General features: G+C 41.1%; 1 protein-coding gene and 1 pseudogene across 13 annotated transcripts in view; one reads left to right on the forward strand and one right to left on the reverse strand.

The window, feature by feature from the left end:
• The window catches only part of RBL1 (RB transcriptional corepressor like 1), an 88,991-nt gene that overhangs the window by 31,550 nt on the left and 29,914 nt on the right, over positions 1 to 27,527 (reverse strand). For all 13 annotated transcript variants that reach the window (XM_074005286.1, XM_005568943.5, XM_074005289.1 and 10 more), the window contains 7 exons: positions 23,050 to 23,162; positions 22,445 to 22,548; positions 14,219 to 14,356; positions 11,329 to 11,493; positions 8,798 to 8,930; positions 4,042 to 4,308; positions 1,185 to 1,393 (listed from right to left, as the gene is read on the reverse strand). In XM_074005286.1, the coding sequence (XP_073861387.1) occupies positions 1,185 to 1,393; positions 4,042 to 4,308; positions 8,798 to 8,930; positions 11,329 to 11,493; positions 14,219 to 14,356; positions 22,445 to 22,548; positions 23,050 to 23,162 (1,129 nt within the window). The remainder of the gene's footprint in view (positions 1 to 1,184; positions 1,394 to 4,041; positions 4,309 to 8,797; positions 8,931 to 11,328; positions 11,494 to 14,218; positions 14,357 to 22,444; positions 22,549 to 23,049; positions 23,163 to 27,527) is intronic.
• On the forward strand, positions 16,411 to 16,868 carry LOC102143099 (ubiquitin-ribosomal protein eS31 fusion protein-like; annotated as a pseudogene).

A 27,527-nucleotide genomic window follows, 5' to 3' on the forward strand; every position in this document is an offset into this window, starting at 1 on the left:
TATCTTTACACCCACTGGATGGCCATTATCAAAAAAACAAACAAACCAGAAAACACGAAATGTTGGCAAGGATGTGAAGAACTTGGAACACTTGCGCCTTGCTGGTGGGAATATAAAATGGTCCAGCCACTGTGGAAAACGGTACGGTGGTTCCTCAGAAAATGAAATACTAAATTACTCTCCCATTTCTGGGAATATACCCAAAGAAATTGAAAGCAGAGACTTGAATAGATATTTGTTGCTATTTTTTTTTCTTCTTAAGACAGGGCCTTGTTCTGTTGCCCAGGCTGGAGTGCAGGGGTGCGATCTTGGCTCACTGTAGCTTCAACCTCCTGGGCTCAAGTGATCCTCACACCTCAGCCTCCAAAATAGACAGGACTATAGGCATCTGCCACCACACCTGGCTGTTTTTTTTTTTTTTTTTTTTTTTTAAATAGAGATAGGGTCTCACTGTGTTGCCCAGAGTGGTCTCAAACCCCTGGGTTCAAGTGATCCTCCTGCCTCAGCCTCACAAAGCGCTGGGTTTACAGGCATGAGCAACCATGCCTGGTTTGAACAGACACCTGTACACAAATGTTCACAGCAGCATTATTCACAATAGCCAAAAGGTAGAAGCAACCCAAATGCCCATCAACAGATGAATGAATAAACAAAATGTGGTATTAAATAGAAAGCATATTCATACGATGGAATATTTTTTCTTTTGTTCTTTTTTTCTTTTCTTCATACAATGGAATATTATTCAGCCTTGAAAAGGAAGGAAATTCTGGCACAAGCTATATGGATGAACCTAGAAAACATTATGCTAAGCCAGTCACACACAAAAAAACAAAAAACAAATACCGTATGATTTCACTCATATGAGGAACCTAGAGTAGTCAAATTCACAGAAACAGAAAGTAGAATAGTAGTTGCCAGAAGCTGGGGAAAGGGAGAAATGGATACAGAATTTCAGAATGAGAAGATGAAAAAGTTCTGAAGATAGATGGTAGTAATACTGAAAAGCTGCACAACAATGTGAATGTATTTAATACCATTGAACTGTACACTTAAAAATGGTTAAAATGGTAAATTTTGTGTTATGTATATTAGGAAAAAAACAGACCAAAGTCTGTCTCTGTTACTCAATCTTTCTTCCATATTATTTAATATAAACTCTTTTTAAATGCTGTAAAAACACATACCTTTCTGTAAAAGAGTGCTAAGGACCCAGTTCTCTTTGGCCTGCTTATTCCAGTTGAATGTACCTCTTGTGCTTTAGTCAGACTGGTCTGTTTTGGAGAAGCACCAATTAATGAATGAGCAGTAAGTGATACAGGACTCTTGACTTTGGACTCTTGATTTGTATTCATGGAAATAGGTAGTGTGATCTCTGCAGCATCATTTGCAACACCTGAATGTATAAGCATTATTAGAAATAATCTGCATATGTTCTAGGAAAGTTGTCAACTATATATATTTTGTCAATTATATATATACATATATGTGTGTGTAAGAAGGCTACAAAATAGTAATTCTAGGTTATGATTGATTTTTTTTTTTTTTTTTGAGACAGGATCTCCCTTGGTCACTCAGGCTGGAGTGCAGTGGCGCCATCTCAGCTCACTGTGGCCTCGACCTTCTGGGCTCAAGTGATCCTCCCACCTCAAGCCCTGCAAATAGCTGGGACTACAGGTGCAAGCCACCAGGCCTGGCTAACTTTTTTTTTTTTTGAGGTGGAGTCTTGCTTTGTCACCCAGGCTGGAGTGCAGTGGTGTGATCTCAGCTCATTGCAATCTCTGCCTCCCAGGTTCAATTCTCCTGCCTCAGCCTCCTGAGTAGCTGTAACTACAGGCGCATGCCACCACACCCAGCTAATTTTTAAAATATTTTCAGTAGAGACGGGTTTCACCATGTTAGCCAGAATGTCTCGATCTCCTACCTCGTGATCCACCCTCCTTGGCCTCCCAAAGTGCTGGGATTACAGTCGTGAGCCACCGTGTCTGGCCTATATTTTTTTAGAGATGGGAGTTTTGCCATATCACCCAGGTTAGTCTCGAACTCATGAGCTCAAGCCATTTGCCTGCCTCGGCCTCCCAAAATGCTAGGATTATAGGCATCAGCCGCTGCAGCTAGCCATTTTTTTTTTTGAGATGGAGTCTCACTCTGTCACCCAGGTGGGAGTGCAGTGGCCTGATCTCGGCTCACTGAGACCTCTGCCTCCCAGGTTCAAGCAATTCTCCTGCCTCAGCCTCCTGAGTAGCTAGGACTATAGGCATGCACCACCACACCCGGCTAATATTTTTTCTGTATTTTTAGTAGAGACAGGGTTTCACCACGTTTGCCAGGCTGGTCTCAAACTCCTGACTTCAAGTGATCCACCTACCTCAGCCTCCCAAAGTGCTAGAATTACAGGCATGAGCCACTGTGCCAGGTATCTCCACCTTTTTTTTTTTTTTTTTTAAGACAACGTCTTGCTCTGTTGTCCTGGCTGGAGTACAGTTGCCTGATCACGGCTCACTGTAGCCTCAAATTCCCAGGCTCAAGTGATTCTCCTGCCTCAGCCTCCCAAGTAGCTGGGACCACAGGCACACATCACCACGCCAGCTAATTTAATTTTTTGTAGAGATAGGATATTGCTATGTTGCCCAGTCTGGGTCTCAAACTCTTGGGCTAAAGTGATCCTCTTGCCTCAGTCTCCCAAAGTGCTGGGATTACAGGTGAAAGCTACCATGCCCCATATAAATTCTTATTTTCCAGAAACAAGAATATTCGGTTTTGTTTTCCTACTTTAAATTTATTGAAAAAAAAGCAAATTTTGTTCTCATTTTGTATGTGCCTGTGATGCGTTTATAGTTTAAATTTATTGGAAAAAAAAGCAATTTTTTAAACATTTTGAGCACTTGAGATGTTAGTCAAAAAACAGAATTTTTGCTCAGTACATACATATTGGTAAGCTCAGATAAGAACATTTTAAAAGTAGCTCAGAAGTTCGAGACCTGGGCAACATGGTAAAACCCCATCTGTACCAGAAATACAAAAAAATTAGCTGGGAGTGGTGGCACTTGCCTGTGGTCCCAGCTACTCAGGAGGCTGAGGTGGGACAATCACTTGAGCCTGGGAGCAGAGGTTGCAGTGAGATGAGATCATGCTGCTGTACTCCAACGTGGGTGACAGAGTGAGATGCTGTCTCAAAAAATAAAAACAGAAGAAAAGAAAAAGTAAAATCAGTCTAAACAAACAAAGACGACAGTAAATTTATAAAATTTGAAAAAAAAAAAACAACTATAGATTCAAAACAAAAGACAAGGTGGAGCACAGAGGATTTATAGGGCAGTGAAACTACTCTGTATGCAGCTATAGTGACAGCCACATGTCATTATACATTCTCAAAATCAATAAATTATTCAATACCAAGAGTGAACCCTAATGTAAACTATGGGCTTTGGGTAATGTGTCAATAATGTAGGTTCATCAACTGTAACAAATGTAGCATTCTGGTGTGGAATACTGATAATGGGGGAGGCTCTACATGCCTCTGGTAGGAGAAGGGGGAATATGAGAAATGTCTGTACCTTCCTCTGAATTTTGCTGTGAATCTACAACTGCTCTAAAAAATCAAATCTATTAAAAAAAAAAGTATAGATTCAAGAGAAAATAATGAGTTAGAAAAACCGGCCGGGCGCGGTGGCTCAAGCCTGTAATCCCAGCACTTTGGGAGGCCGAGATGGGCGGATCACGAGGTCAGGAGATCGAGACCATCCTGGCTAACACGGTGAAACCCCGTCTCTACTAAGAAATACAAAAAATAGCCGGGCGAGGTGGCAGCGCCTGTAGTCCCAGCTACTTGGGAGGCTGAGGCCAGAGAATGGCGTGAACCCGGGAGGCGGAGCTTGCAGTTAGCTGAGATCTGGCCACTGCACTCCAGCCTGGGCTACAGAGCGAGACTCTGTCTCAAAAAAAAAAAAAAAAAAAAAGAAAAACCATGTGATCTAATCCACTAAGACATTTCTTAAATTTTTATCTCAGAAAAAATATAAAACAAATGCACTATAACGTTACCATGTGATGGAATTATAACTTTATGTCCTGTTGTTCCTGTTAATGGGGCTGTGGCCATTGTTAGAAGAGTTTGACCAGGTAAAATTGATACATTTTCAGCAGTAATGCTTGAAGAAGGAGCGATTTTCAATTTTGTTCCTTCTGTTATGATCTTGCCCATAAGCATTTCCTTTGGGGGGTCCTCTCCAAAGAGTCTTCTCTTAGCACTCCCTGCGGTAGGAGAACTGTAGCGTTCATGGACAGAAATTGGAGACAATGGTTGCATATCTAAAAAAAAAAAATAATAAATTTAAAACAGAAATGTATTCCAAAATAATAAATTAGGTTTACTCATTCACTCAACAGATAGTGAGTTGAGATACTTATGCTGGGCACTAGCTAGATATGAATAACATGGCCTTTGCCCTCATGGAATATATAGTCTACTGGGAGAAAGAGGCATGAAATAAGTCACTATGGTAAAACGTGAAAATTACGATCACTCATCTTCCTGGTTTCTTGAACCTCTGCCTAAATTAAAGGAGCAAAACATTAAGGATAAAGTAGAGGCTGAGAGGTAGAATGATGTGAGCACTAAATTTTAGTAATAGTCCAATATCTCCCAATCATACCTAGTAAAGAGCACCTGAGAAGAAGGGAAGCAAAAGCAAAATCAGGAATTTGGGTCACAGTTTTGCCTCTTTGTGCATATTTGCACTCCCAGCAACTTAAGGCAGTAGCTCTGGCTTTCTAATTCAGTAGATATGGAATTATCTTCAGTAAATCCATCAGAAGATATGAGTAAAGATGATATAAATCTGCTTACCTTGCCTTAATCTGAAGGTTGGCAGTAGTGTGTTGATCAAAAATAAAGTAAGGATTATGGATTTTGCCTTTCTTCCTGTGCTATCCTTTCACAGGATCTGCTTTCCATTCCCTCTCTACCAGCTGCACGGCTTTTTCTAGCCCCTTACAACCCTACATCTTTTCTAAATCTTTTTCCACAATTCTTCCCTCAACCAATGATTCCTTACAGGTAGGTCAATAATATGCTTTTAAAGCAAAAGTATTTATTTATTTATGAGAATGGAGTCTCGCTGGACTGCAGTGGTGCAATCTCAGCCTACTGTGACCTCCACCTCCTGGGTTCAAGCAATTCTCCTGCCTCAGCCTCCCAAGTAGCTGGGACTACAGGCGTGTGCCACCATGCCTGGCTAATTTTTCTATTTTCAGTAGAGACAGGGTTTCGCCATGTTGGCCAGGCTGGTCTTGAACTCCTGACCTCAGGTGATCCACCTGCCTCAGTTGGGATTACAAGCTTGAGTCACCATGCCCAGCCTTCATTATTTATTTTTACATTCACTAATTAGATAGTCATGTAATCTACTTTCTTTTTCTTTTTTTTTGAGATGGAGTCTTGCTCTGTTGCCCAGGCTGGAGTGCAGTGGTATGATCTCAGCTCACTGCAAGCTCCATCTCCTGGGTTCACACCATTCTCTTGCCTAAGCCTCCCGAGTAGCTGGGACTACAGGCGGCCACCACCACACCCAGCTAATTTTTTGTATTTTTAGTAGAGATGGGGTTTCACCGTGTTAGCCAGGATGGTCTCGATCTCCTGACCTCGTGACCTGCCCACCTTGGCCTCCCACAGTGCTGGGATTACAGGCATGAGCCACCGTGCCTGGCCCTGTAATCCATTTTCAAAACATGCTTAAAAGGTATTAAAATGACCCCTAGCGATGATTTAGAAGCTCTCTGTATTAGTGAGATGATTGGGAAAATAGTAACAGTTTAATAAAAATCTTTCCATAATTCTTGGGCTTATGAAAGTAGCTTTTACTTCCCGTCTTCAGTAAACAAGTGCAAATTTCTATAGTAGTTTCCATTACTCCTTTACAAGAGTTCATGTGAATGCCTTATATCTAAGAAATCCACGTAAGCCCTTGAATCTGACTAGGTACATTCAAAGGTGACATTTCAAGGCAAGACTCGAGCTGAAGCCATAAAGTTAGCTGCAAATCCCTTGAAATGATCTTTACTATTCTTGGTAAGTTTTTAAAAAAGAAAATAATTCCCAATATTTTGAAAGTTTTAAATTATAGTATACTGAATATTTTTACTATTTTTTCATTTATCTAAACATTAATAACTGACAGTAAGAAGAGCCTTTTTTTGTTTAACATTTTGACAAGATTTGTAAAGGTCAAAAAACAATTATAATTATTCCCAATAATTAAAATTACTGAGTATTCACATCTTATGCAATCTTGTTTTTTTTTTTTTTTTTTTTTTTTTTTTTTTTTTTTTCCGGAGACAGAGTCTCACTCTGTTGCCAGGCTGGACGCAGTGGCACAGTCTCGGCTCACTGCAACCTCCACTCCTGGGTTCCAGCAATTCTCTTGCCTCACTCTTGTCTTAGCCTCCCAAGTAGCTGGGACTACAGGGGCACACTGCCATGCTTGGCTAATTTTTTGTATTTTAGTAGGGTCTGGTTTCCACTGTGTTGCCCGGGCTGGTCTTGAACCCCTGAGCTCAGGCAATCCGCCTGCCTCAGCCTCCCAAAGTACTAGGATTACAGGTGTAAGCCACTGCGCCAGGCTTTTTTTTTTTTTTTTTTGAGATAGAGTCTTGCTCTGTACCCAGGCTGGAGTACAGTGGTACCATCGCTGCTCACTGCAAACTCCATCCCCTGGGTTCAAGCAATTCTCTTGCCTTAGCCACCTGAGCAGTTGGGATTACAGGTGTGTACCACCATGCCTGGCTAATTTTTGTATTTTTAGTAGAGACGGGGTTTCACCATGTTAGCCAGGCTGGTCTCGAACTCCTGACCTCAGATGATCCACCTGCCTCGGCCTCTCAAAGTGCTGGGATTACAGGCGTGAGCCACTATGCCTGACTTTATGCCCTTACGCAATCTTTTTTTTTTTTTAGGGATGGAGTCTCGCTTTGTCACCCAGGCTAGAGGGCAATGGTGTGATCTCAGCTCACTGCAACCTCCGTCTTCCAGGTTCAAGTGATTCTCTGCCTCAGCCTCCCGAATAGCTGGGATTACAGGCACCCGCCACCACGCCCAGCTAATTTTTGTATTTTTAGTAGAGATGGGGTTTCTCCATCTTGGCCAGGCTGGTCTTGAACTCCTGACCTCATGATCCACCCGCCTCAGCCTCCCAAAGTGCTGGGATTACAGGCGTGAGCCACTGCGCCCGGCCTTTTTTTTTTCTTTTTGAGACAGAGTCTTGCTCCATCCCCCAGGTTGGGGTCCAGTGGTGTGATCTTGGCTCACTGCAACCTCCTGGGTTCAAGTGATTCTCCTGCCTCAGCCTCCTGAGTAGCTGGGATTACAGGCACTCGCCACCACATCCAGCTAATTTTTGTGTTTTGAGTAGAGACGGGGTTTCATCATGTTGGCTAGGCTGGTCTTGAACTCCTGACCTCAGGTGATCTGCCCGCCTCGGCCTCACAAAGTGCTGGGATTACAGGTGTGAGCCACTGTGCCTGGCCTGCAGTCGTTTTTATGATCCTGCATTGCATGTAAAGCAAAGACTGCAGATGGGCAGACAGACAAACACACATACACAATCACACAGAGTCCAAAAATGGATGTACCATACTATGTAACCTGGATACTTGTTCATCTAAGATTTGTTAAGGGATACTATGTGGTCAGGAGATTTTAACTGATTTTTTAAAATCCAAGAACTATATAATCCACAAGATGCACACATCAGCTCGCTACGTCACAAGAGAAAATAAGGAAGAATGAACTAAAATATTTCTATTGGTGAGTTTCAAAATGAACTATTTTAAGAGTATAAATAACTAGTTTATTAGATGAACTTAAGCATTCCAAAGATAATACAAATTTTATTTTGCTTTAAATGTTTTTCTACAGAGACATACACAGGCAAAGCAAGAATATAAATTTGTGAAATTTGGAAAAGTAGGTATTTAGCTTAGTGATACGGTTTGGCTGCATCCCCACCCAAATCTCATCTTGATTGTCATTCCCATAATTCCGTGTCATGGGAGGGACCAGGTGGGAGGTCATTGAATCATGGGGGTGGGTCTTTCCCATGCTGTTCTCCTGATAGTGAATAAGTCTCACGAGATCTGATGATTTTATCAAGGGGAGTTCCCCTGCACAAGCTCTCTTGCCTGCTGCCATGTAAGAGGTGCCTTTGCTCTTCCTTTGCCTTCCACCATGATTGTGAGGCCTCCCCAGGCATGTGGAACTGTGAGTAAATCAAACCTCTTTCCTTTATAAATTACCTAGCTTTGGGTATGTCTTTATTAGCAGCATGAGAAGAGACTAATACACTTATCTTTTTTTTTTCCTTTCTTCTTTTTCTTTTTTTTGGGACATGAGGGGGGTCTCACTATTTTGCCCAGGCTGGGTTCAAACACAATCCTCAATCCTCCTGCCTCAGCCTCCTGAGTAGCTAGGACTACAGAAAGATGCCATCATGCCTGACGTTAGCTTATTTAAACAGTTCTCCATTAGCATTCAGGAAAGATTACATACATTTATTAAATAAATTATATTTAAAATTCTATTAATATAGTATACACTATAGTATATAATATATATATTATTGTATATAATGTAGTGTACAACGAGCTACACAGGGGTGCTGGCACAAGCATCAAGCTCCTTTTTGAATCCTGCTGAAAAAATTAGATTTCTTAATAATATACTCACAAGACTTAAAATTTTCTCTGAAAAGAAACCCAAATACCCTTTGTTACTTTTTCATTCCTTTACCAATGTTGAACCTACCTCTTCGAAGACTCCCACTGTCAGTTCGAACTTCCTTGACTCTTGGGTGCATTAGAGGAGACATTGGCATCATGGGAAGATGTCCCTGTACATTTCCTCCATTTCCTGTTTCAAAGTTATTTGGGAATATAACCTGTAGAAAACAAAAACCCTTGGGTTTACATATAAACTTGCTGATTAAAACTTATTAAAAATGTTTTATTTTCTTTTCTTTTTTTTAGATAAAGTCTCACTCTGTTGCCCAGGTTGGAGTGCAGTGGCACGATTTCGGCTCACTGCAACCTCCACCTCTCGGGTTCAAGTAATTCTCCTGCCTCAGCCTCCTGAGTAGCTAGGACTACAGGTGCATGCCATCACACCCAGCTAATTTTTGTATTTTTAGTAGAGACGAGGTTTCACCATGTTGGCCAGGCTGATCTCGAACTCCTGACTTCAGATGATCCACCCACCTCAGCCTCCCAAAGTGCTGGGATTACAGGCGCGAGTCACTGTGCCTGGCCGAAAAAGTGTTTTCTTAACTTTTATTTTTTACTATTTTATTTCTCTTTCTCACTTCTTCACAAAATACAACTTGGATAAAGTGCTCAATTCTTAATGTTAACAAACTTATGGAAAGAGTTCATTTCATTTAACCTTATAATTTATATAGGTAAGTTACCAACCACAAGAACTAAACTTATGAGGTAGGCAGTATCATTCTCCATTTAGGGATGAGAAAATTGAGGATTTGAAGGTGAAATTTGCCCAAGGTCATACAACTAGTAAGTTATAAGAGCAACGGCTTCAATACTAATCCTTCTTCGAGTTCACAGCTTTTTTGAACTTGAAGGAGTTTGAAGTTCTTCAATGGAAATAAACTGATGAACACTGAAGAGTGGCCCAGTAAGTTACTGTCTGCTGCAAAAGACCAAAGAAATATGGAAGAGAGATTTCAAGCAACCATCTTCTTTTCAATTCCTCCTGGCCTTGGATAGCTCTAGTAGTTTGGAATTAGGGAAAAATTTAAGAAGACTAATGAAGTACATAAGGAGACAAAACAAAGAAGAATCAAAAGACAGGAGTTACAAAAGAATAACAGAAGTAGAGAAAAAAAAAACCTCGATTTCTCACATGATACTACTATTAAAAATGTAATTTGTGTACAACTCTGGGCACACATTTTTAATTTTTATTTATTTATTTATTTTATTTTTTTTGAGACAGAGTCTTGCTCTGTTGTCCAGGCTGGAGTGCAACAGCACCATCTCAGCTCACTGCAACCTCCGCCTCCCGGGTGCAAGCAATTCTCCTGCCTCAGCCTCCCAAGTAGCTGGGATTATAGGTGTGTGCCACCATGCCCGGCTAATTTTTTTGTATTTTTAGTAGAGACAGGGTTTCACCATGTTGGCCAGCCTGGTCTCGAACTCCTGACCTCAGGCAATCCACCCGCCTTGGCCTCCCAAAGTGCTGGGATTACAGTCATGAGCCATTGTGGCCGGCCTTTGTTTTTTATTTTTTAATTCTAAATGCCACTAATGAAAAGTGTTCAATCTTTATACAGACATTTGAAAAATTTTAAATAAGTTTAACGGTTTCCTAGACATGATACCAAAAAGCACAAGCAGAAGAAAAAAATATCTGAATTGGACACCATCAAAATTAAAAATATTTGCATTTCAAAGACACCATCAAGAAAGTGAAGACAGGCCAGGCGCAGTGCCTCATACCTGTAATCCCAGCACTTTGGAAGACCATCCTAGCTAACACGGTGAAACCCCTTCTCTACTAAAAATACAAAGAAATCAGCTGGGCGTGGTGGTGGGTGCCTATAGTCCCAGTTACTCGGGAGGCTGAGGCAGAGAATTGCTTGAACCGGGAGGCAGACGTTGCAGTGAGCCGAGATTGCGCCACTGCATTCCAGCCTGGGTGACAGAGCAAGACTCCGTCTTAAAAAAAGAAAAACAGAAAGAAAAAAAAATTAGCCGGGTTTGGGTGTGGTGGTATGTGCCTGTGGTCTCAGCTACTTGAGAGGCAGAAGGGCCGTTTGGGCCGAGGAAGTTGAGGGTGCAGTCAGTGTGCCACGTTTGCAACACTGCACACCAGCCCGGGCAACAGAGGGAAACCCCACCTTAAAAAAAAAGAGGAAATGAAATACTGATACATTCTACAACATGGATGAACCTTAAAAACATTATGCTAAGCGACAGACACCCAGTCAAAAGGAACTACATTTTTATGATTCCATTTATATGAAATGTCTAGAATAGGCAAATTTACGGAGACAGAAAGTAGATTAGCAGTTACTTAGAGCTAGGGAGAAGATATAGGGGTAGGGAAGTGATAGCTAAAGGATGTACGTTTCTTTTTGAAGTGATGAATATATTCTAAAATTGTGGTTATGGCTGCACATATCTATTTATATACTAAAACCACTGAATTGTACACTTAAAATGGGTGAACTGTATGGCGTAGGAATTCTCTCAATAAAGCTGTTTTATTTTTTATTTTTTATTTTTTTTAATGATAGGATTATCAGCCTTGCCCAGACTCACTTCTTCACAGGTAGGAACTTTGTTTGCAGAAACCTGGAGAGCCTCCCATAGTGCAGAATCATGACTCCATGCTAAACTCTCCAAAATCTGTTCTTCAATGCTGTTCAGGTGTTTCACCATGTCCCTTGAGAGCCCCTCTTCTGAGCGGATCACCACCTCAATAACCTGCAGAGGAGAAAGGTGAGAAGGCAATGTGGTTTCAAGCAGTTAGTTCTAGTCTGGACTTGCATGTAGGACTAGCTGTGGCTTTCTTCTTCTTTTTGAGACAGAGTTTCCCTCTATTGCCCAGGCTGGAGAGCAGTGGTGCGATCTTGGCTCACTGCAACCTCTGCCTCACGGGTTCAAATGATTCTCCTGCCTCAGACTCCTGAGTAGCTGGGATTACAGGCACCTGCCACCACACCTGGCAAATTTTTGTAGTTTTTAGTAGAGCTGAGGTTTCACCATGTTGGCCAGGCTGGTCTAGAACTCCTGACCTCAGGTGATCTGCCCGCCTAGGCCTCCCAAAGTGTTGGGATTACAGGTGTGAGTCACTGCACCCAGCCACTGTGGCCTTATTCTGTGGCACAGAACCAAAATCATCTTTGAACCATAATTCTGTGGCTTACTAACATCTTCTAATTTATAAAGGAGCTTTTAAGTTCTTTAAAATATGTTCACATACATTTCTGTTTTTCACGTTTTATTTTATAAATGACAACCTGAGGCAATGATAGGTGATAACTGGTCAACAGCCCAACAGTGGGAGAAGTCAGGTGTTAGGTTCCAAGTCTAGTTCTATTTTAAATGTATTGTTCCTTTCCAGACTATTTTTTCCGCTAACTCAAAATAACAGAATGAATGAACTATTTAAAGTGACTTTGCTTATATATACTATAATTCTATTTTAATAAGGGAAGTATCCAGAAAAAAGTTTATATACATAAAATATTAATAATAGGAGTGATAATTAGATTATGATGTATGACTTTAATATTCACATTTATTTATTTATTTATTTTGAGACGGAGTCTTGCTCTGTTGCTCAGGCTGGAATGCAATGGCGCCATCTCGGCTCACTGCAATCTCTGTCTCCCAGGTTCAAGCCATTCTCCTGCCTTAGCCTCCCAGGTAGCTGGGACTACAGGCACGTGCCACGATGCCCGGCTAATTTTTTGTATTTTTAGTAGAGATGGGGTTTTGCCATATTAGCCAGGATGGTCTCAATCTCCTGATCTCATGATCTGCCTGCCTCGGCCTCCCAAAGTGCTGGGATTATAGGCGTGAGCCATTGCGCCCGGCCCACATTTATGTTTATGATTTTCTTCAAGCAGCACACATCATTTATGTCGTTTAAAAAAACAAAGGAGGGCGACACAGTGACTCATGCCTGTAATCCCAACACTTTGGGAGGCCACAGTGAGAGGACTGCTTGAGCCCAGGAGTTCGAGACCAGCCTGGGCAACATAGTGAAACCGAGTCTCTACAAAAAAAAAAAGGCATTTAGCTTCTTGAATAAAATAAGGATGTTACAAATAAAAACAAATTAGTATGAGGTTGTTGACAAAACTAAACTTTTTCCTAATGGCAAAAGTTGAATATATACATTAACATTAAAGTAAGTGTATAGTAGAATCACTTCTCCCTAAGAAACCTAAAAATACTTTAATCACACTCAATAATTCACAGAGATAAGCTTTCCAATGACCTGCATTTTCTACAACTTTAATTCAGGCATACTTTAGGTATAAAAATTTAACTCTTCAAACCAATTTTTCTATCACCAGTAGAAAAGTAGCCTAGATGACTAAATATTAACTAAATCATGCCAAGAAGCATAACAGTAGCATTAGTCTTAAATTTCGATACTATGTAACATTAAACGTTATTGACTGTGATGACTAAATGTTATTGAGGGTGATGATGTAGTTCAATAGCTATGACCTCTGTTTTATTTTGAAAAGATAATAAAAATAGTTGCAGTAAGAAAAATACTTAAGATTCATTCACACTGAATTAGCTCAAACTTGGGGAAGAAGCATAATCTATTATTACAGCTTTATTAGTTAGACTATCACCAAAATCAATTTTAGGTCTTTTTTCCTCTTGGTAGAAAGTTTTTTGTTCTTCACCACGCATTTGTTTAACAGGATTATAATTTTCATTCATAAATAGGGAAAATATGAAGTTAAGTACTAGTTCCAGGTCATATTTTCAAGTCTGTGATAACAAAGGAACTGAAGCTATAAGATTGACTTAATTTACCTTCTCACCTTCTCTCTCTCCTTTTTTTTGTTTGAAACAAGGTCTTGCTTAGGTGCCCAGGCTGGAGTGGTGTGGTGGCACAATCATAGCTCACTGTAACCTCAAACTCCTGGACTCAAGCCATCCTCCAGCCTCAGTTTTCCTAAGTGCTGGGATTATAGATGTGAGCCACTGTATGCTCAACTGTCTCTTGTGTTCCTGGTTTCACCCAAAAGGAATACATATTATCATTCTTTTTTCTTGAGACAGAATTTTGCTCTTGTCATCTAGGCTGGAGTGCAAACCTCCACCTCCCAGGTTCAAGCAATTCTCCTGCCTCAGCCTCCTGAGCAGCTGAGATTACAGGTGCTCGCCACTATGCCCGGCTACTTTTTTTTGGTATTTTTAGTAGAGATGGAGTTTCACCATGTTGGCCAGGCTGGTCTCGAACTCCTGACCTCAGGTGATCCTCCCACCTTGGCCTTCCAAAGTGCTGGGATTACAGGCATGAGCCACCGTACCCAGCCAGGAATATATATTTTCAGAACACATCTGGAAACATTTTCCAGATATCACAACAGTGTTTTTCTTCAGCACTAAGATAAATACAATGTTTCTGTGAGAAACACTGTTTTCATCTCATAACAGAACTTTGTTTTCATCTTACCTTATAGAAGTAAAATGGTTGCAAGTTGAGAACTTCAATAATCCAAGGAAAAGTACGAGGTGAGCTATAGGCAAAGAGCACAATTTCCAAACAACAAGCCATCAAGGAATGATGAAATATATCTTGCTCTAAAAGAACCTGGGGGAAGAGAAAGACCACAGTTTAATATTCTTCAGCAATTTCAGTCTTCGCCATTGCACAAAGAAAACTATGGAAACAAGAAACAATAACGTGCAAATTATATTATACTAGATTACTGGAAATAAAAATTTGAGTTCTCAAACTGGTAGTTTTCCTGTAATACCTAATCTTGCTCAGTGGTAGGTAATAAATTTAAATAAGGTGTACATAACAATCTGCTTTGAAATCTGAACAAATAATATGTCAGTATTCCCATCAACAGAAAAGCATGAGAATTGGTTGTTTTTTTTCTTAATGACAGTTAATTGTTTTGTCAACATAAGGATTTATTTATCAAAACAGAAATGAAAGGTAATATGCCACAGTTTAGACAAAAATGTTTAGAAAAAGAAATATTTCACTGAGAAAATAAAAGTCCTACTTTACCATTACATTTAATATAAGTTTTCAGTTTTAAAAACAGTGTTTGTTGCCTTCTTTCTTTCAAATATCACCCCAGATTAGCTGAGCGTGGTGGCTCTCCCCTGTAATCTCAGCACTTTGGGAGGCCGAGGCAGGTGGATTACTTGAGGTCAGGAGTTCAAGACCAGCTTGGCCATCATGGTGAAACCCTGTCTCTACTAAAAATACAAAAATTAGCTGGGTGTGGTGGCGCATGCCTGTAATCCCAGTTACTCCGGAGGCTGAGGCAGTGGAATCACTTAAACCTGGGAGGCAGAGGTTGCAGTGAACCGAGATCACACCACCACACTCCAGACTGGGTAACAGAGTGAGACTCAGTCTCAGAAAAAAACAAAAAACAAAAACAAAAAAACCAAATATCACCCCAAATCAAGAGAGGATAAAAAACAGAAACTCCATCATCAGTTAAACTAGGAGTCATCTGTAACTGTAAACCACAATATATAAAGGATGACAAATTACTCAGCAGAAGGGATGATGGTCAAGCCTAAGGACCTGCAGTGAGACATTTAAAACAAATGAATCTGCTCTAAAAGACATAGCAACTGAGGACACAGGCAGAATGGGAAGTAGGGGTGAAGCACGGGGTGGGTGATCTGAAAGTCTTAGGATCCTCAGGTCCCCACACAACTCCCACTCTATGGGATCAGATGACAGACCTCTATTCTGTCTCCACAGGAATCTACAGGATTATTCTCCAGAGAAATTGAACTGAAGACTCAGAGGTAGAGAACATCAGGCACAGAAAAGACTAAGGTTTTAGTCTTTAGAGACTCTGCAGACTGAACCATAAGATCAAATTTCCCTTCCTTCTTCTGATCCACAACACCAGCAGCCAGGCAAGATGTTAACAGATATGTCTCTGGAGAAACTGAGACATTCCAGAAAAGTTTTATGGGCACCAGCAGATGAGATTCTCTAACACTCTGTGATCATCTGAGGTCAATGGACTTTTTATTTCCACTCTTGAAATAAAAGAGCTTTGAAACAAACTTTTACTGCCTCACTCACACAGCTTTGAACACAAGTTTTTGTGTCTCATTCAAATTTAAGTGGACAACCAAGAATTATCCGACATTTGAGGAAAACCTCTTAACTGAAAAACATAGGTCAAAACAAACAGAAAAGCGAGGTGCAGCAGCATGTACCTGTAGTCCCAGCTACTTGGGAAGCTGAGGCAGGAGGATCACTTGAACCCAGCAGTTGACACTAGCCTGAGCAACATAGCGAGACACCATCGTACTAAAAAAAAAAAGAAAAAAAAAAAGCCAGGTGCGGTGGCTCACTCCTGTAACCCCAGCACTTTGAAAGGCCGAGGCGGGTGGATTAGCTGAGGTCAGGAGTTCGAGACCAGCTTGGCCAACATGGTAAAACCCCATCTCTACCAAAAAATACAAAAATTTGCTGGGCGTGGTAGCATATGCCTATAATCCCAGCTACTCAAGAGGCTGAGGCAGGAGAATCGTTTGAATCCATTGAGGCGAAGCTTACAGTGAGCCAAGATCATACTACTGCACTCCAGCCAGGGCGACAGAGCGAGACTCTGTCCCCCTTCCCCGCCAAAAAAATTAAAGATCCGCTATCTGCAAATGCAGATTTTCGTGAAAACCCTTACAGGGAAGACCATCACCCTTGAGGTTGAACCCTTGAACACAACAGAAAATGTAAAGGCCAATATCCAGGATAAGGAAGGAATTCCTCCTGATCAGCAAAGACTGATCTTTGCTGGCAAGCAATTGGAAGATGTCTGACTACAACATTCAAAAGGAGTCTACTCTTCATCTTGTGTTGAGACTTCGTGGTGGTGCTAAGAAAAGGAAGAAGTCTTACACCACTCCCAAGAAGAATAAGCACAAGAGAAAGAAAGAAGGTTAAGCTGGCTATCCTGAAATATTATAAGGTAGATGAGAATGGCAAAATTAGTTGCTTTCGTCGAGAGTGCCCTTCTGATGAATGTGGTGCTGGAGTGTTTATGGCAAGTCACTTTGACAGACATTATTGTGGCAAATGTCTGACTTACTGCTTCAACAAACCAGATGTCAAGTAACTGTGTATGAGTTAATAAAAAACATAAACTAATATTTTAAAAAAATTAAAAATATTTTTTAAAAAGAGAGAAAAAAGGCTGGACACAGTGGCTCATACCTGTAATCCCAGCGCTTTGGGAGGCTGAGGTGGGTGGATCACCTGAGGTCAGGAGTTGGAGACCAGCCTGACCAACATGGAGAAACCCTATCTCTACTAAAAATACAAAAGTAGCCAGGTGTGGTGGTGCATCCCTGTAATCCCAGCTGCTCGGGAGACTGAGGCAGGAGTATCGCTGGAATCCGGGAGGCAGAGGTTGTGGTAAGCCAAGATCTTACCATTGCATTCCAGCCTGGGCAACAAGAGTGAAACTCTGTCTCAAAAAAAAAGAAAGAAAACAAAAAAAAAAAGAAAAAAGAAAGAGAGAAAAATGGAGAAAAATTCAGGAGAAACAGAGGTGAAGCAGTTAAGAAAACTTCAAATAAATCTAAATTAGTAACTTTAGAGAACATGAAAGAGAAATGAAAATGTAGTTGAAATTAAAAGTTCATTGGGACGAGATGAAAAGTTAAGTAAATATCTTTAAAAGTAGAATAAAAGAGATAAAGAAATGGAAAATAAGAGAAGAAATTAAGAAGGTCAATTCAGAAGGTCCATCATCTGAAAAATAGAAGTTCCAGAAAGATAAATCAGTGGGCAATATATCATTGAAGAAATAACACAATAAAATGACCAAAACTGCAGGGCATAAATTTCTAGACTAAATGGGCAACTCTGTGGGAATGACAAATACATGAATGAAAAAAACACAGTCAGATACATTTTTACAAATTTAAGAATATCAGTGATAAAAGATAAAGATTCCAGAAAAAAAAACAGGTCACATACTACTAAGTGAGAATGCGAATGTCACCGGACTTCTCATTAGTAACAGTGGAATTTATAATAGAAAATAATGCAACAGTGCCTTCAAACTCATAAAGGAAAATGATTGTCAGTCTAAAATTATTTTCTTTTTTTAAGTTAATTTTTTGTTTTTAGGGATGGGGACTTGTTATGTTGCCTAGGTTGGAGTACAGTAGCTATTCACAGTACAATCATCCTACACAGTGTACATACAGTACATATTACAACCTCAAACTCCTGGGCTCAAGCAATCCTCTTGTCTCAGCCTCCCACCAATCTTTTTTTCTTTTTTTGTCTGAGATGGAGTGTTGCTCTTGTTGCCCAGGCTGGAGTGCAATGGCGTGATCTCGGCTCACTGCAACCTCTGTCTCCTGGGTTAAAACTATCCTGCCTCAGCCTCTCCCTAGTAGCTGGGATTACAGGCATGTGCCACCACGCCTGGTTAATTTTGTATTTTTTAGTAGAGACAGGGTTTCACCATGTTGGTCAGGCTGGTCTAGAACTCCTGACCTTAGGTGATCCACCTGCCTTGGCCTCCCAAAGTGTTGGGATTACAGAGGTGAGCCACAGCACCCAGCCTCTCCCATCAATCTTGAATTCTGTACATAGACAACTATCAATCAATTATGAGTCTAAAATAAAGGTACTTATGCAAAATCTTTAAAAGGGACTTTAAGTGAGGTAAGGTTTCTATACTTTACTTAAATTAGTTAAATGGCTATATAAAACATCTATTAAAAAAAAAACTTTACGAGGCTCTAAAAAATGTTCAAGTTACCACAGGAAGGGAGGAAAAAGAAAACAAAATTTAAAAAAAGAGTGAGAACAAAGAGAAAACAAAAATAAAATGGCAGACTTAAGCACTAACATAACAATTACTAAATGTAAGTCATCTAAATTTACTAATTAAATGACAGAGATTAGCAAAGATTAGGAAAAAAAAAAATGACCCAACTATATACTGACTATAAGAAATTCACTTCAAAGATCACTTGAAAAAGGATGAAAAAAAATATGCCACGCAAACATTAATGAAAAGAAGGCAGGAGTGGTTGTGCATAAACATCAGGTAGATTTCAGAGCAAAGAAAATTACCATGGACAGAGAGGAACATTTTATTTATTTATTTAATTTTTAATTTTTTTTTTTTGAGATGGAGTCTCACTCTGTTGCCCAGGCTGGAGTGCAGTGGCGCAATCTTGGCTCACCACAACCTCCGCCTCCCAGGTTCAAGAGATTCTCCTGTCTCAGCCTCCCGAGTAGCTGGGATTACAGGTGCACGCCACTATGCCTGGCTAATTTTTGTATTTTTAGTAGAGACAGGGTTTCACTATGTTGGCCAGGCTGGTCTCGAACTGCTGACCTTGTGATCCACCCAGCTTGGCCTCCCAAAGTGCTGGGATTATAGGCGTGAGTCACCATGTCCAGCCTTATTTATTTATTTTGAGATGCAGTCTTGCTCTGTCTTCCAGGCAGGAGTGCAATGGTGTGATCTTGGCTCACTGCAACCTCTGCCTCCCAGGCTCAAGCAATTCTCCTGCTCCAGCCTCCCAAGTAGCTGGGATTGCAGGCACCTGCCACCATGCCCGGCTAATTTTTGTATTTTTATTTATTTGTTTTTTTGAGATGGAGTCTCACTCTGTTGCACAGGGTGGAGTGCAGTGGTGCGATCTTGGCTCACTGCAGCCTCCACCTCCTAGGTTCAAGCTATTCTCCTGTCTCAAACTCCTGAGTAGCTGGGACTATGGGCACTCACCACCACCCCTGGCTAATTTTTGTATTTTTAGTTGAGATAGGGTTTTGCCATGTTGGTCAGGCTGGTCTCGAACTCCTGACCTCAGGTGATCCACCTGCCTCGGTCTCCTAAAGTGCTGGGATTAGAGATGTAAGCCACCATGCTCAGCCTTTTATATTTTTAGTAGAGACCGTGTTTCGCCATGTTGGCCAGGCTGGTCTCGAACTACTGACCTCAGGTGACCCACCTGCCTCAGTCTCCCAAAGTGCTGGGATTACAGGCGTGGGCCACTGCGCCTGGCCAGGGAGTAACATTTTATAATGATTACAGAGTCAATTCATTAAGAAGGCAGACAGCAATCCTAAATGTGTAAGCATCAAACAGCAGAGCTTCAAAATATGTGGAGAAAAGCTGACAGACTTGAAAGAAATAGACAAATCTATAATCATACATGAATACTTCAACATCCTCTATCAACAACTGATATAACAACTAGACTGGAAATCATGAAGAATATAAAATAACAACATCAACCAACAAGATAAAATTGACATTTACAGAATACTCCATCCGAACATAGCAGAATACAGCAGATCCTTGAATAACAACATTTCGCTCAACATCATTTTGTCATAACAATGAAAAATAACGGATTCCCAGCTGGGGCCACTGTATGAAATTTGTACATTCTCTTATGTCTGCATGAGCTCTCTCTGGGTACTCTGGTTTCTTCTTACATTTCAAAGATATGTACATTAGCTTAACTGACGTATCTAAATTGTGACAGTGTAAGTGTGGGTGTGTGTGTGTCCTATGATGAAATGGTGTCCTGACTAGGGTTGGGTCCCGCCTTTCATCTTGAGCTGCTGAGGTAGGCTCCAGCCACTCATGACCTTGAACAGGAATAACTGGGTAAGTAATAATCTTCCTTATTTTTATTACTCTTTCTCTTATTTATTTCAACGTTTAACATTGTAAGTGTTTTGTCTTTATTTAGAAGTTTGGTGATGTTTTTGTGACTAGACATATGCCAAAGGAACTTAAACTCTTGCTTATATCAGTTAGCCTGTGGTAAAATTGGTTTCATTGTGTGTTGTTTTTGCTTAAAGTCACTGTTTCCAAGAACCTACTGACAAGGTTAAATGTGAAGATTTACATTCTTTTCAAGTGGCCACAGAACATTCACCATGATAAATCATATCCTGGGCTACAAAATAACTAAAACAAATTGAAAAGAATTGAATTCATACAGAGTATGTAGAAGTGGGAAACAGTAATGGCTGAGAGGAGTAAGTGTAACTAACTATAAACGGGTAGCAGGAAGGAGATCTTTAACAGTTCAGTATCTTTATTTTGGTGATGGTTACATAATCTATGCATATGATACAATTTTATACACACACGTACACACTGTTTTAATGTCAATTCCCCAGTTCTGATACTGCAGTATGTAAAACTGTAACCACTGGGGAAACTGGATATAGGATGTGTGGGACTTCTCTGTACTACTTTTGCAACTTTCTGTGAATCTGGAATTATTTCAAAATAAAAAGTTGGCCGGGTGCAGTGGCTCACACCTGTAATCCCAGCACTTTGGGAGGCTGAGGCAGGTGGATCACGAGGTCAGGAGTTCAAGACCAGCCTGGCCAAGATGGTGAAACCCTGTCTCTACTAAAAATACAAAAAAATTAGCCGAGTGTGGTGGCGAGTGCCTGCAATCTTGCCTGGAATCTTGGGATTCCAGCTAGTCGGAAGGCTGTGGCAGAGAATTGCTTGAACTCAGGAGGCGGAGGTTACAGTGAGCTGAGATTGTGCTACTGCACTCCAGCCTGGGCGACAGAGCGAGATTACATATCAAAATAAATAAATAAATAAATAAAAATTAAAAAATTAAAATAAATAAAGTTAAAAAATTTACTTCTTTCAGCTAGGTGAGGTGGCTGTAATCCTAGCACTTTGGGAGGCTGAGGCGGGCAGATCACTTGAGGTAGGAGTTCAAGACCAGCCTGGCCAACATGGTAAAACCCTGTCTTTACTAAAAATACAAAAATTAGCCAGGCGTGGTGGTGGGCACCTGTAACCCCAGCTACTCGGGAGGCTGAGGCATGAGAATCGCTTGAACCCAGGAGATGGAGGTTGCAGTGAGCCAAGATCGTGCCACTGCACTCCAGCCTAGGCGACAGAGCAAGACTCAGTCTAAAAAAAAAAAAATACATATATATATATGTATATTTACTTATTTCTCAGAAAGCCATGGGATTGTATGCACCATCAAGATTATTAGTGTAAACTATGAAAGAGAAAGACACAGAATCCAGGAAAAAGAGAAACCAACACAGAAAATATATGAAAAAAATTTCCAGGTAAACACAAAGAGAAATTCTATTACAATAGTTATGCAGCATCCTTAAGACATCAACCTGTTCCTATTGGGATAGAAAGTTAGAAGACTCCAAGAGTGACTGCAGAGGGAAATAACGAAGGAAGAGGAAACAAAGATCATATGATAGGTTTGAATTTGTAGAAAAATTCTTTTATATAGCTTATTGGAGAGAGTGGTCTGACTTGGTCAAATAGTTAAAGAACCAAAACAAACCGCCCCCCCTCCCCCCACCATTTTATAATCCAAAATCCTTGGAAGGTATGGACAAATGTCTTAACTAACAGTTGCTTTAACAGATGGAGGGATCACTAGCTGGGAATGAAGGACAAAAACAAAAAACAACAAAAAAAAACTTAAAACACACTGATGTGTACCAAAGATGAACTTTATGTTATTTCACATTTCTGCCTAGATGTGATTAGCCTTGCATGTGCTAAAGTCAACTAAATGTCATCCTGGCCAAGTGTGTCCTAGATTGGTGACCCCCACAATGCCTTACAGAGCCTCTCAAAACACTGCTTCCAGGCTGCGACTTTTGGACCTTGCCAGTAGCGCAGAGAGTGGATTTACTTACTGACATGTCCATTCCATGAAGTCTTCGTGTTTCCTGAACCATTACGGTCTCTAGTATTTTATAATACAAAATTTCTGCCAGCTTTAGTCTGTTTACAGCAAAGTCTATTGGGGAAATACAGAGAAAACATGTGTTAATGAATTTTAGTTGTTAAGGACTGAAAAGCAAAAATTATACATAAACTTAAATCTGATACATTAAGAATAGCAGGGTAGCCTGGGAGTGGTGGCTCACACCTGCAATCCTAGCACTCTGGGAGGCCTAGGAGAGCAGATCACCTGAGGTCCGGAGTCTGAGACCAGCCTGACCAACACGGTGAAACTCCGTCTCTACTAAAAATACAAAATTAGCCCGTGTGGTGGTGGGTGCCTGTAATAGCAGCTACTTGGTAGGCTGAGGCAGAAGAATTGCTTGAACCTGGGAGGAGGAGGTTGCAGTGAGTCAAGATCACGTCACTGTACTCCAGCCTGGGCAACTCGGTCTCAAAAAAAAAAAAAAAAGAAATAAAGAAAGAAGAATAACGGGAGAGGAAAAAACTTGAATTTCTAATTTTGGGGGGATTACTTATTTTCAATGCTATGCCAACTTTAGTTTTCTTTTCTTACCTATGTGAGATCCTGGCTGTTCATCTGTTGATTGAGTATAGTGTTGGCAGAAAGTCTCTCCCATTCCTTTTAGTATTTTCATAATGTTTTCCATAGGATTACGCACACAAGATCTACAAAATACAAGAGGACCCTAATTACAAAAACAAACAAACAAACAAAAAAACAACTCTACACCACAGTATTAACATGCCTTCTTTTTTTTTGTTTTTTTGAGACGGGGTCTCACTCTGTTGCCCAGGCTGGAGTGCAATGACGCGATCTCAGCTCACTGTAACCTCTGCCTCCCAGGTTTAAGCGATTCTCCCGTCTCAACCTCCCAAGTAGCTGGGATTACAGGCGCGCGCCACCATACCCGGCTAATTTTTGTAGTTTTAGTAGAGATGGGTTTCACCATGTTGCCCAAGTTGGTCTAGATCTCCTGACCTTGTGATCCACCCACCTCAGCCTCCCAAAATGCTGAAGTAATAGGTGTGAGCCACCATGCCTGGCCCACATGCCTTCTTTCAAGAATTGGTTTTTAGTAGCCAAAGTTGTATACTCAGTTGGAAATCTACATATGTAAGCAAAGCTTTATATGATAACATATTTTAACATGTAAATTACATAATAAAAATACAGATTGTATACACATGTAATATAACTTTGCTGCTGTAAGTTTGACCATACTACGTACCCTATATGAGTGGAATCATGCAGTATTTTGTCTTTTTGTGATTGACTAACTTCACTTAACATAATGTACTAAAGGTTCATCCATGTTGTAGCAAATGGCAGGATTTCCTTCTTTTATAAGGCTGAATAATATTGCATCTCATATCTATATGTGTATCTATATATATACACACACACACAAATACACACACAGTATTTTGTCTATCAATGGACACTTAAGGTGTTTCCACATCTTGGTTATTGGGAATAATGCTGCAGTGAACATGACGTGCAAATATCCCTTTGAGATGCTGTTTTTAATTCTTTTGGATGTATACCCAGAAGTGGTATTGCTGAGTCATATGGTACTTCTATTTTTAATTTTTTGAGGAACCTCCATACTGTTTTCCATAGTGGCTGCACCACTTTACAATTCTACTAACAGTGTGTAAGGGTTCCTATTTCTCCACATCCTTACCAACACCTGCTATTTTGGGTTTTTTGGGGTGATGAGTGGGAAGTGGCTATGCTGATATGTGAGGTATTATCTCATTGTGATTTTGATTTGCAACTCCCTGATAAGTGATATCAGATATTTTTTTCATATGCTTTTGGCCAGTTGCATATATTCTTTGGAGAAATATCTACTCAATCCTTTATACATTTTTAAATTGAGTTATTTGTTGTTCTTGAGTTTTAGGAGTTCTTTACATATTCTGAGTATGAACCCCTCATCTAATATACGGTTTACAATTACTTTTCCCATTCTATAAGCTGTTTTTTTACTCTGTTGATTGTTTTCTTTGCTATGTTAAAGCTTTCAGGTTTGAGGCTGGGCATGGTGGCTCATACCTATATCCCCAGCACTTCGGGAGGCCAAGGTGGGCAGATCACTTGAGGCCAGGACTTGGAGACCAGCCTGGCCAACATGGTGAAACCCTGTCTCTACTAAAAATACAAAAATTGGCCAGGCCTGGTGGCTAACGCCTGTTGTAATCCCAGCACTTTTGGAGGCCAAGGTGGTGGATTACTTGAGGTCAGCAGTTCAAGACCAGCCTGACCAACATGGTAAAACCCCATCTTTACTAAATACAAAAAATTAGCCAGGCATGGTGGTGCATGCCTGTCATCCAGCTACTTGGGAGGCTGAGACAGAAGAATCAATTGAACCTGGGAGGTGGAGATTGCAGTGAGCTGAGATCGAGCCATTGCACTCCAGCCTGGGCAATAAGAGCGAAACTCTCTCAAAAAAAAAAAAAAAAAAATTTTGGGCGTGGTGGCTTATGCCTATAATCCCAGCACTTCAGGAGGCCAAGGCAGGAGGATGATGAGGTCAGGAGATTGAGAACATCCTGGTCAAGACGGTGAAACCCCATCTCTACTAAAAATACAAAAATAGGCCGGGCGCGGTGGCTCACGCCTGTAACCCCAGCACTTTGGGAGGCCGAGGCAGGCGGATCACAAGGTCAGGAGATCGAGACCACGGTGAAACCCCGTCTCTACTAAAAATACAAAAAATTAGCCGGGCGCGGTTGTGGGCGCCTGTAGTCCCAGCTACTCGGGAGGCTGAGGCAGGAGAATGGCGTGAACCCGGGAGGCGGAGCTTGCAGTGAGCCGAGATCGCGCCACTGCACTCCAGCCTGGGCGACAGAGCGAGACTCCGTCTCAAAAAAAAAAAAAAAAAAAAAAAATACAAAAATTAGCTGGGCATAGTGGCAGGTGCCTGTAGTCCCAGCTAGAGGCTGAGGCAGGAAAATTGCTTGAACCTGGGAGGCAGAGTTTGCAGTGAGCCGAGATCACGTCATTGCATTCCAGCCTGGTGACAGAGCAAGACTACGTTCCAAAACAAACAAACAAACAATGGCCACAATGGCTAAGTTTTATTTATTTTGTTTTTTGTAAAGATGAGGTCTTGCTATGTTGCCCGGGCTAGTCTCAAACTCCTGAGCTCAAGCAAAACACCCACCCTGGCCTATCAAAGTCCTGGGATTACAGATATGTGCCATTGCACCTGGCCTCTAATATAGATATCTTAACAATATTAAGTCTTCCAGTCCACAAACACAGATGTCTTTCTTTCTTTTTTTTTTTTTTTTTGAGATAGGGTCTCGCTCTGTTGCCCAGGTTAGAGTACAATGGTGTGATCATGGCTGAGCTCAAGCGACTCTCCCATCTCAGCCTCCCAAGTAGTTGGAATGCATATCACCATGACTAATTTTTAAATTTTTTCTGAGAGACAGGGTCCCATCATGTTGCTCAGGCTGGTCTTTTTTTTTTTTTTTTTTTTTTTTTTTGAGACGGAGTCTCGCGCTGTCACCCAGGCTGGAGTGCAGTCAGGCTGGTCTTAAACTCCTGGGCTCAACTGATCCTCTTGCCTCAGCCTCCCAAAGTGCTGCAATTACAGGCATGAGCCACAACACCTAGTGTTGCCATTTGTGTCTAGACTTTTTTTTCTTTTGCATTCTGTACTTCCTTCTTTTCCCTTATTGACATATTTGTATAGTTGCTTTGTCACTGCTTTTCAACTTACTCATGTTTGAACAGTAGTTCAATCCAGATCTATTTACTCAAATGATATGGAAGGTAGATCCAGGACAGTCTTCCTACCTTACCGGCAGTATGCTTTTCTTCTGAGCTATTTCTGAGGCTGGAGATTGTTCCGTCTACTTTCTTGTATCCCGAACGTTTGAGGAATGGGGGAGAGCTCAGCTATGTTCAGCTTTTCTTGGAGAACTAGGGTTTTGCTTTGTCTTCTGAGATTTCGTTAAATACTCCCATTCCAGGGTTCACCATTCCTAGTCAGGGACGTCTAGTTATATGAGGATCTCTCCCCCATATCATCATGGAATGTTGGAAAATGGCAGCCCTTGGCAGTTGTTTATATTTCTGCTGGGATCCTGGTGGTGGTACATATAAACTTTTCACTTGGGGAGATTTGTATGACTTTTTATCTGTCTGCCTGCTCCCCCACTTGTTTCTCTCCAAATCTGAAGTATTGATGAGAATTCTCAAGATCTATCACTATACCCTCTTTCTCCAACACTGCTTAGGGATAGGGATACCAGAATCATCAATTTTCTTTTTGATCTCTACTTTGGAAATTTATGTCATGAAATCATCTCTCTCTCCTCATTTGGTTGCCACTGATAAATATTTTGCTGGTTTTTACTATTCTCTTATTTTATTAGGTATTAGGAAAGAAGGTTCTCTGATCTGGCTTCATTCTACCATCTTTACCAGGAACCATGCTTCCTCAAAAAAGAAAAAGTCCGGGCGCGGTGGCTCAAGCCTGTAATTCCAGCACTTTGGGAGGCCGAGACGGACGGATCACGAGGTCAGGAGATCGAGACCATCCTGGCTAACACGGTGAAACCCCGTCTCTACTAAAAAAATACAAAAAACTAGCCGGGCGAAGTGGCGGGCGCCTGTAGTCCCAGCTACTCGGGAGGCTGAGGCAGGAGAATGGCGTAAACCCAGGAGGTGGAGCTTGCAGTGAGCTGAGATCCGGCCACTACACTCCAGCCTGGGCGACAGAGCGAGACTCCATCTCAAAAAAAAACCAAAAAAACCTGTATAAAATTCCATTTTATGGGCTGGGCACGGTGGCTCATGCCTATAATCCCAGCACTTTGGGAGGCCCAGGAGGGCAGATTACCTGAGGTCGGGAGTTCAAGACCAGCCTGACCAACGTGGAGAAACCCCATCTCTACTAAAAATACAAAATTAGCCAGGCATGGTGGCGCATGCCCGTAATCCCAGCTATTCAGGAGGCTGAGGCAGGAGAATCGCTTGAACCCACTAGGCAGAGGTTGCAGTGAGCCAAG

The sequence above is a fragment of the Macaca fascicularis genome, chromosome 10, assembly GCF_037993035.2.
Source record: "Macaca fascicularis isolate 582-1 chromosome 10, T2T-MFA8v1.1".
Taxonomy (NCBI): domain Eukaryota; kingdom Metazoa; phylum Chordata; class Mammalia; order Primates; family Cercopithecidae; genus Macaca; species Macaca fascicularis.